This window comes from Amblyomma mixtum, chromosome 2, assembly GCF_055824585.1.
Source record: "Amblyomma mixtum isolate Tamu chromosome 2, ASM5582458v1, whole genome shotgun sequence".
In the NCBI taxonomy this organism is placed as follows: domain Eukaryota; kingdom Metazoa; phylum Arthropoda; class Arachnida; order Ixodida; family Ixodidae; genus Amblyomma; species Amblyomma mixtum.
Genome location: NC_143013.1, coordinates 207,809,324 through 207,820,155, shown reverse-complemented (window position 1 = coordinate 207,820,155; position 10,832 = coordinate 207,809,324). Strand labels below are relative to the sequence as shown.

Here is a 10,832-nt window from a genome sequence, read left to right as displayed (position 1 = left end):
GACAAACCGAGTGTCTGTGTGAGCGACTGCCGACACACAGACTAGCCATGGCGGCGAGCGGGATTGACATCCAGTCCCTGCTGTGGTTGTCCAATACGGCTTCACAGCAGCAACATCTTGGCACGGCAGTAACAACTACTGCAGGTGTGTTCCCAGAGGCTGACGCTAGCCCCTGTGATCTTATATCGTTTGAGCCGAGCGGCGACGCTAGGCACTTCTCGCCAAGCGCTATGCCGCCAGGTAGGGAGAGCATGGCGCGACACGTGCAATCTTGCTCATCCCACCTGGGCCCTCAGCCAGAACTACCTGGCCAGGCCCAAGAGGCTGTGTTGCGCAACGCCTTGCGCCTCATAGAGAGCCTCACGGGTATCGTGCAGAACAACCTGCAAACACCCGCTCCAGCGGCGAGTCCGAGGCTAAGGGTGGACCTTCCCAGCTACGGCGGCTATCACGATCTTGTCAGTGCCAACGAGTACCTTGAGCGCATGCTGACCTACCAGCAGGCGACAGGGCTTTCCGATGGCGAGATTCTGGCGCGTGTCGTGCCAATCTCACTGACTGATCAGGCTGCCCGTTGGTTCCGCCTTACTGGCTATCGGTCTCGCACAATGGAGGAGTTCCGAGCGAGGTTTCGCGAGGAGTTCTTGCCCGCAGATTATGACCGTCGTCTGCGGCGCGAGTTGGAGCTGCGTACTCAGCATCCGGACGAATCGTTGCTTGAGTACGTGAGGGCGATGGACGAACTCTATCGTTTCGCAGACCCCTCAGCTTCAAACGGCGAGAAGGTAGAGCGTGTTACGCGACAAGCGCACCCTACCTTCGCAGCCTACCTACGAGGCGTACCGTTCAGGGACTTGGACGAACTCGCCTCGGCAGCCAAGCGCATACAGGCGGACATACTCGCCTCCCGCGCGTATCGGCCACCCCCGCCAGCGTCGCAGGCACTTGAGCCGCGATGCGCCTGGAACGGAGACACTTTTCGAAACCGTTCCCGGGGAGCCGAAATGGTTGCATTCAGTGACGGGCAATTGAGAAACGGTTGGGAACTGTCAGACCGAGCTCTCGACCCGTACACGTATGCTATGCGGTCAGCACACGCTGCGCGTGGCCAAGGTATGCAGAATCGGGACCGACATGCCGACCCGAGGACGCTAGACCAAAGGGCATCTGCGACGGTTCGCCCGGCAGGGAGGAACGGTCAGCCGGCGCGAGGCGACAACTGCCCCGCCCGGCAATGGCCGAATACCCTCTGCTACCGGTGCAACCAACGAGGGCACTACGCCTGGGAGTGCAGACGCCCCGTGAACCGAGAGCACGCGCTTTCGGGAAACGAACGCAGCCGCCGGTAAGCAACGCTTCGCAGCCGGCGGCGTCAACAGCGGTGCTCAGTGAGTCACACGAACTCCTAGCCCCGCTGGCTTGTCGTTTGGAACCACCCAGCGACACGCCAGTACCGCTTATTGAGCTTACAGTGGCACAACGTAAGTTCATGGCATTGCTAGACACAGGAGCGAGCGCATCCCTGTTTGGCGACGAGGTATGTGAGCATCTCCGTCGGAACGGACTCCGACTGCGAGCGAGCAACCTCACGTTCCGATTAGCCAGCGGCATTGCACACGCGAGCGGTGCCGCGCGGCTTGTGGTGCGGTGGGAGAAAAGAGTGAGGCGCCAGCGCTTCGCTCACCTCCCCGGCCTATCGGTTCCAATTATTCTTGGTAGAGACTTCCTCGCCAAGACGGGCATTGTTATTGACGTCTGCAACGGAGGATATAGGGAGCGAGCATGTGGCACCCTGAAACCTTTCGTTCAACCCCAAAAAGCGTCGAAAGCACATTCGCTTTCCGATGCTTCGCGCGCAGACGTACGCAACGATCGCCCGAAAAAGAGCCTCGAAACGCCTTCGGCCCGGCTGAACTACCAGCCTGTCGACCGCGTCGAGAGGAAAAGCGCGGAAGGGAACCCCTCCCCTCCCGCGCGACCCCCTGTCCCCCCTGCGGTTGCACTCTGTGCCGCGGCGGCATGCAGGCCTCCCCACCCGCTGCTGGACAACTCAGACAGCTTGTCGGGGGAGGAAACAGCGCGTTTGTCTCTGCTCCTAAACGAGTACGACGCCGTATTCACGGAGCGGCCTGGCTGCACTACGCTGGTTAGGCACAAAATTGAGACAGGCGACGCTGTTCCATGGAAGTGCAATCCTCGGCCAGTCAGCTTGGCTAAGAGGAAAGCGCTCGATAACGCACTGGACGAGCTTCTCGATACAGGCGTTGTGGAACGATCAAACAGCCCCTGGGGGTTTCCAGTGGTGCTGGTGCCCAAAAAGGATGGAACAACCCGCCTTTGTGTGGACTATCGACGCCTGAACGAGGTGACACGGAAGGACGCATACCCACTTCCGAGCATTCCCTCGATAGTGTCCAATGTTGGTGGAGCGAAGTACTTCACTACGCTCGATGCTAGCAGAGGATACTTTCAGGTGGAGATGACCCCCAGTGATCGAGAGAAAACTGCCTTCACTTGTCACAGGGGACTTTTCCAGTTTACCCGAATGCCGTTCGGCCTGGTCGGCGCGCCCGCGACGTACCAGCGTCTGATGGACCGTGTCCTAGGCGATGCAAGGTGGCACCACGCTCTTGCTTACCTGGATGACATTGTCGTGTATTCGGAAACCTTTGATGAGCACTAACGCCATCTCAGGGATGTACTGGAAAGGCTGAGGTCTGCGGGAATCACTCTGAACCCGAACAAGACCCAGATAGCGGCGACCCGAATAACACTGTTGGGGTTTACGCTAGACAAAGGACGCCTTCTGCCGTGCGAAGACAAGCTGCGGGCTATTTTGCAGTTCCCGTCGCCGGCAGATATAGGCGGACTGAGACGCTTTCTGGGGCTGGCGAACTTTTATCGACAGTTTATCCCAGATTGCGCAGCTCTGCAAGCCCCCTTAACAGCGCTGTTAAGGAAAGGTGTGAAGTGGCATTGGGGACCCGAGCAAGAGGCGGCACTACGCCATCTCACTTGCGCGCTCGCGGAAACCACAGAGCTAAGGCTGCCTGACCTGAACAGGGAATTTGTGATCCACACGGACGCTTGTGACCTGGGCTTAGGAGCAGTCCTGCTTCAAGAGCACGGAGGTAGCCTGAGACCGGTGGCGTTCGCCAGCCGCTCATTAACTCCCGCAGAGAGAAACTATTCCGTGACAGAAAAAGAATGTCTCGCGATTATCTTCGCTCTGCGGAAGTTCGACTACTATGTCGATGGAGTCGCTTTCGTGATTGAGACTGATCACATGGCACTCACTTGGCTGAGACGCCTAGGCGAGCCGTCCGGACACCTAGCGCGATGGGCGCTACTCCTCCAGCGTTACGACTTTACCGTGCGCTACAGGAGGGGCAAGAACAACGTGGTGGCGGACGCACTTTCGCGCGCGCCCGTTGACGGCTTGGGAAGTAACAACACTGCCCATTCCGCCGCGCCCGACAGCCAGAGCAGCGCGACTGCCGCGCAGCTCACACAACGCCCCGAGGGAAGGGACACCCCGCCTTCCCAGGGCCAAAGCGTAAACCACTTTGAAGGCCTCAGTTCAGTGGTGAGCGTTTTCAGCAGAAGGGAGCTGTTGGAGGCACAGCGGGAGGATCCATTTTGTCGAAAAGTGTTCGACGGGCTCAGGGAGCCGGGCGGCGCGGCCGCGGCGCACATGGAGGCAACTGGTATTGTTGTCCGTGCGGGGCGCTCGAACGCAGCTGGTAATGCTGTGAGCGCGATGGATTCCTATCTGCTCGACTCCGATGGCATCCTGCTGAGATATATCCCCTCCGAGAAGGATACACACGAGTCCTTCAAGGTGGTGATTCCACGCACGTTGAGAGGAGCACTTTTACGCTACTTTCATGACACGTGCATCGCTGGGCATGCGAGTGGCCCTAAGACTTACCTCAAGTTGTGCCGCTTCGCTACCTGGCCTGGCATGAAGCGGGATGCGATACGCTACGCCCGCTCGTGCGACGTGTGCCAAAGGGTCAAGCCACGTGGTGGACGCCCACCTGGGCTCATGCAGCCGATCAATAGCCAGGGTCCTTGGCAAATTGCGGCTTGTGACGTCATGGGACCTTACCCCAGGACTCCGAGTGGAAACCAATATCTGCTCGTTGTCACAGACCATTTCAGCAAATGGGTGGAACTGTTCCCACTTCGAAAGCTGACGGCACGCGTAATCATGGGGAAGCTGATCGAGGTGTTCACACGATTCGGCTACCCCGGGCAGTTGATAACGGACAATGCATCGTACTTCACTGCCAAACTTTTCGTGGACTCCTGTGCGGCCCTTGGCATTAAGCACAGGAGAACAACCACGTACCACGCCCAGGCGAATCCCACGGAACGCGTGAACCGCAACATCAAGCACATGCTCGTTGCATTTGCGGAGACGCACATCGACTGGGACACCTGTCTCCCCGAGATTGGGTTTGCTCTCAGGTCGACCGTGAACCGCTCGACTGGGCATACACCTGCCGCTCTCAACCTTGGCAGGGAGCTGCCGAACCCGTTAGAACTTACTCTACAGGTTCGCAGCAACACCCCGATTGCTTGGTCGGCACGCGCTGACTATGCGACCGGGCTGCGCGCGAGGATGACGGAGGCTTTGGACAAAGCACGCCGGAATCTGAGCACTGCTCGGGCCCAGCAGAAAGCGCAGTATGACCGCTCTCACCGGGAAGTTCACTACAAACCGGGTGACCTGGTGTTGAGGCGCAGTCACGTTCTGAGCGATGCCAGTAAGCGGTTTTCTGCTTCTCTGGCGCCGAAATGGACGGGACCATATGTAGTTCGGGAGAAACTTTCCTCTCTCGTCTACAGGCTGGCGGACTTGACGCTAAGACCGACCGGCGGGCCAGTGCATGTCTGTGATCTCAAACCCTACTTTGACAGAGGGAGCGAGTGGCCTGTGGAGAACACCCTCCCCCGCCAGCAGGCAGCCGCACCGAGACGCAAGGCTCGACAACAGAGCCCGGCGCCTCGTTACAACTTGCGCCCACGGCAGAAACAACTCTGACCAACGCGCAGGGAGTAATTTCTCCTGCTTAATATGGACGGAACACCCCTTCCATATTTCGCAGCACGGCTTCCGGAGCAAGCACACGCTTTCTCGTCGGAAAAGACCGAGCGGGGTTAGACTAGCTCAAAAAAAATGTGTAAATTGGTAATGTAACTAAAAAGAAAAGATAGCCTTGCAGCCGCAGGCCAGCCTTCACAGCGTGCCCGGAGGAGAGCCAGCGGACGCCGCAACGACCGTTGCTGCTTCGAACACCGAGGGCCAGGCCGTTTGGAAGGCGGCCGCATTCCGGAGTTAAGAGCCCGCTGTCGCCACCAAGTTGCGCAGAAGAAGAACAGCTTCCGGTCGGCCGCGGGACGAGCGAACGAGAATTCGGAGAAACTGGGGCCTGTGTCTACCATGGCGAAAACTGCAGCAGAAAGGCCGCCTTGGAGTCCCCCTGTCCCCGCGGCAGCGGCTTCGCCCGCAAGAAAAGCTTGGTGCCCCGCTGGGCCCGCCTCGCAAGTCCTCTGCGGCAGAGGGAAAATGGGTCGGCGCGCCTTTGTCACCCCCCAACGAGAGGAAAAGAGGGCGAGCCAAGAGCAAGCGGTTCATCCAGCTTGCCGTACGCTACGACACGGTGCGTAATTGCCCTGAGCCTGCCTGCCGCCCGCGCGTCCCGGCAAAGCTGCCCTGGCCGACTCACGGGACCTGCGGTCATCGACCCCCTTCAACCCTGGGCTCCACGGTCGTCCATGGCGGTCTTCTACACTGCCTTCCTGCCCTGGTGTCCACGGCTTTCGACGACGGCACTGCTGGCTGTGAGCTCAATCTTTTCTTTATTGGTCTTTAAAGTTAAACGGCGTTTCGCCGGCCCCACTCGGTACACCCCTTCGGTGAACGCGGTCTCTTCTTGGCCGTAGGGCAGTTTTAAGGAGAAGGGGGATGTGGGCATACACATGAATCCCCTGCCCCATTGTAACGGCCGCGCGTAATTATCACGCGATGCTATGCGCGCGCCGTTCGGGAGGTTTTGCGAGGGAGGGCACTCTCGCCACCCCCGCTTCCTTTCAACAAAACTTGGGTAGGGCCTAGTTGGTACATGATGTTGTGAAGGTAAAGGATGCGCAATCAAAGGACGAACCGCGCTTGTGTGTGTCCCTGTGTCTTTCTTCGTGGTTCGTCCTTTGATTGCGCATCCTTTACCTTCACAACACCGCTTCCTTTCGCTCCCCGCCGCGGAGACTTTCCCTCTTTCCCCTCTTACAACGGAGAGACCTCCTCTCCACAGCCCGGGAGGAGACGCGATTCTCCCGAGGCTCGCTCGTCTTCTGGCGGGAGCCGTGCACACGCACGGATCAGAGATCTGCCACGGAGACCGCTGCCCTTATCGCCCGGCCACCGTGTGTGACTTGACCGCCGCGGGCCGTGAGCGAGGAACCACGCGAGGTGAGCGGAACCTTCTTCCCCCACATTTTTGCGTGCGTTCTGCCCTTTGTGTTTTTCACCCCCGTACGCGAGTGGAACACTCGCCCTCGTTACGGCGGTTGTATTGTTGCTGCTGCATTGTATTGCTCGGGAGCAATAAACGCTCCTCCGAGTAGCATACTCGTGTTTGTCCCCTCTGGCCCGAACCCGCCGTGGTTGCGACTTACCGCACCGCGGGTTGGGGGTCACAGCTCTGACTGCTAGGGCTGGCACGCTGGTGCTAGAGAGCGACAACTGCTTCTAGCCCTTTGAGCGTTATTGCAAGAATAACCCCCATAAGTGGCATGAGGCCGTATGCCGAGGTCGCGGAATTCGACCCAATCAAGTAAGGCAAGACGAGGTCAGGGAGGTTCCTGATATTCCATGCGGCAACAATCAAAAGAATCCTCGAAGATGGCCCAGTAGCCTAAGGCATCAGTAAACGAAGCTTCTCTGTTGCGCCCGCCGCCACTGGCTCGATTCCCACTCAGGGTTAGAGTATTGTAGTTGGTTTCTTTACTGCGTTAGCAGTTTAGTCTCCTTTCTCAAAAATTCAAAAAATTACGTGGTGTGTGCGTGCGTGCATGCGTGCGCGCGCGCGCCGATGCATGCGTGCGCTTAAGCATGTGTATGCACACGCGTGCACAATTCGGTCGGCGCACATCCAGGCACACTCACTTGCAAAAAATTGACAGACGGTTGGAATTGTCGGTAATGAGAAGTTTAAGCGCAACTCTTCACACGCTACCTGGCATGTGGCGTATTATGCAGCTAGCCACTCTTGGGGTCTTCCCGTGGCAGCCACCTTCCAGGTGGCGTTAATTCGCTCTGCTACTTGGACAACCGGTTACGCCGGCTACCCCGACTACGACGCATAATAGCTGCGGTCTAAAATGCCCCATCTATCTGCAGCCGATCTACCTGAGGTGGAATGCTGTGAATGCTGCTCGTGTGCTGTCGCAAAGCGTTCGACAAAAGAACGCGAAAACGCTAGCGAATCATGACGCCGCGATGCAAAGACTTGTTTTTGAGTTGTCGCGGTGGTGAGCTGCGAGGTTAGAAAAATTGGAAATTTTCGCTGGGACGCGCCACTCAGTAGCCCATTCGCTTGCATGTGAACCAACCTTAAGCCTCTCGTCTCAGACACAAACAACCCGAAGCGAGGGTTCTTGCACAGCTTCCGCCTGGCACTCTCGGTAAAAGAAGACACATTACGTTCACTACTATTGACGAGGGTGGAGCTGGGGAACACTCTTATGGTTTGGTTGCAATACACATAAATGGACCCCTGAAAGCCAAAAAGATTAGACAGTCGTCGCCGCAGCGCGGAAATAGCGGACACCTTAAATTTCCTCACTGTGCGCTTTTCTTTAGACTACCTGTATAGCCTCTCCAGAAGGCAGACGACTCAGATGCTTACAGGGTATTTGTTTCCTGTACTGTTGTATCGGCAACTTTTTCTGGAGTTCCTTAACACCAGTGCTTTAAAACTTGTTAAGCGAATGTACGTTTATTTCTTCTGCTGCAAAAACGTTCTTCTCTGAACTTCATACACCGACGCTGCCTTTTAAGGCATTACTTCATGCTGAGGAGGTGTTTGTGTCATGGACGGTAAATTGACGCCTGCGCAATGCGCCAAGGACCACTGACCATTGTTTTATTCTGTGCAATGATGCTACGCTCTTCTGGGACATAATTACGGCGAACGTGCACTTGAGAAGGACATTGAAATCACACGGATTAGTACCCGTTTTTTGCCAGTGGAGAAAAACTGTGTTATGTCGTGTGACCTATTTATATATATATATATATATATATATATATATATATATATATATATATATATATATGTTGCTGTGACTGTTTAGTCTCAAAAGCCGTATGATGGACCGCCGCCGAATAACCGCGGTCATCGAAATCTTTGTTCCGTGAGCAGTGCACTTTCGTGAGGGGAGAATATGTTGCCCTGAAAGGGCCGCCTTGCTGGCTCCCGTATCTAGACGCATGGGTGTGCCTCTCAGACTTCTGATGTTTAGGGAGGTGAGGATTTTCAGGGGTATGGTGGGCTCTTATTACACAGCATGGTGTTTTGAGGTATGGACTTACTCCGATTTTCCTTTTCGGCACTATTTCCATGCAATAAAGAAAAAAATCGTCGCCGTAGCTCAGTTGGTAGAGCACTGAAAACAAAATTCGGAGGTCGAGGGTTCGGATCCTATTGGCGGCATGTTTTTTTTTTCAGTTTAATCAATTATCGTTAAAAATAATTACTCTTTAAACTCTTATTGATGAACAACACAAATTGCTTTTAAAAAAGTACATCCCCTATGCTCCTTGGTTTCGGTTATTGTTGGCTTCCCTCATGTGCGGCAGAGAAGCAGATATAAGCCGCCCGTCAGAGAATTCAACATACAGCAATCTGAGAACAGCGTGACGAAGCCGCCCGCTAGCGATTGGCATTTTTTTTATATATAAGCAGAACAATTTCAATGCATCGACATAATAGAAAATCGCTTCATCGCAGTAACATTTTATTTCAGTAGCACCTTTCTATGTGTTTTTCACATCTCAGCGGGCGCATGTATTTCCGCATTGCCTCTTTGTGGAATCACTATTTTTTTTTCTAAGTATCGTACCGCTGCTACATTCCCGCCTTTCATTGCTTATTTCCGTCGCGTGCAACAAAGAATGCTCGGATTCTTTAAAAAGAAAACACATATGTATATTTCTTTGTTTTGTAATAATAGCATTATGTCTGTTCTAACGCGTCAAAGCGGCGCAGAGTCTATCAGGAACGCTGTAGTGGAGGACTCCAGATTAGCGTAGACCAGCTGGGGTTACTCAGAGTGCACTCACATCGCACAACACATACGCATTTTTGCATTTCGTCGCTATCAAAATTCGACCTCGCCACCGGTATCAAACCCGCGACCTTGGCATTAGCAGCCAAGCAGCACAGCCACTGAGCCATAGTGAGGGGTCTTATTCATTATCTCCTATCTGAGACAAGGAATGCCTCAAAAAGCAAATGTTTCACAACGTGATTGGGTCATTGCGCCTATGCTTCATGTATTTATGGTACTCGACACAAAGAAAAGGAAACCATTCTCACTCAGTGCTTTACGAATTAAAGCAGTGCTAACAATTCGATTAAAGCTGTACGTAAGCGTGTGAAAGGGGGATACTATAAAATCCAACATGTCACGTTAATCTGGCGTAAAACACTTCAGAATTACCAAAAGCGCATTGCGGAAACGCCAATTAGCTTTCTTCCTACACAAAAGACATCTTTCAGTTTTGTTGTTGACCTGAATGCCATTTCGACTGGATGCCATATTCGCCCTCCATAGCTCCGACAGCTTTCGCTGGGTAAATCTACGCGCTGGCATATGCCATTTGGTCTAAAAAAAAAAGAAAAAGTATGCCCTGTTGCACAAAATGTGCGGCTGAACCGAGTCCCGAACCGGTTCGGAACGGTTCCTTTGAATCGTTCCGGTTCGGGTTCAGTTCCAAGATGGCGAAAAAAATTTGGGTTCGGTTCGGTTCCAGTTCCGGGCAAAAATTCGGGTTCGGTTCCGGTTTCGGGTTCAGGTTCGGTTCCGGTTCGACACCCTGCTTGCGAGACTGTTAAACATTACTTTGGTTTTCTGCATGTTATTCTTTAGCTCCACCACTCTGCTCTGCCTGTCTAACTCGCTGATCATGCTTTGCAGCTCATGACCTGATTGTCTTGGCAAGGCAATGGCATCAGCGAATCGTAAATTCCTTAGGTAGTCTCCATTAACTCTTATCACCAAATGTTTCCAATCCAGGCCTCGGGGTACCTCCTGCAAACAGGAGATGAATAGCATTGGCGAGATCGGGTCCCCTGCCTGTCATCATTCCTTATTGGAGTTTTATTGCTGGCTTTATTCAGGACTATTGTAGCTGTGCAGTTGTTATAGATATCTTCCTGTATTCTCACATAAGTCTGTTCTGCACCCTGTTTCCGCAACGTCAGCATGACTACGGAGGTTTCCACTGAGTCAAATGCTTTATCGTATCTAACGAAGGTTATATATAGGGGTTGGTTAGGTTCTGCGCATTTCTGCATCACCTGGCTGATAGTGTGAATATGGTTTATTGTCGGGTATCCTTTACGATAGCCTGCCTGATAATTGGGTTTATTGAAGTCTATCGATGTCATTACTGTGTTAGCGATTACCTTAGTAAATACCTTGTAGGCAACGGACAGTAGGCTGATCGGTCTGTAATTCTTGAAGTGCTTGGCGTCTTCTTTTTCATAAGCTATAATTAACGCATTTAAATACTAATTTTGCCCGGACTTTAGATCAGT

General features: G+C 53.9%; 1 protein-coding gene across 1 annotated transcript; it reads left to right on the top strand.

The window, feature by feature from the left end:
• The first annotated feature begins 207 nt into the window (after window positions 1-207).
• On the top strand, window positions 208-10,221 carry LOC149362387 (uncharacterized). The gene is made up of 2 exons (XM_089568288.1): window positions 208-1,301; window positions 10,210-10,221. Exons 1-2 carry the CDS (start codon window positions 231-233, stop codon window positions 10,219-10,221), a joined length of 1,083 nt encoding a protein of 360 aa, XP_089424414.1. The 5' UTR covers window positions 208-230.
• Window positions 10,222-10,832: the final 611 nt, after the last annotated feature.

Excerpts from the sequence above, each read along its gene's own strand:
- LOC149362387 (XM_089568288.1), top strand. The coding sequence starts at position 231 with ATGCCGCCAGGTAGGGAGAGCATGGCGCGACACGTGCAATCTTGCTCA.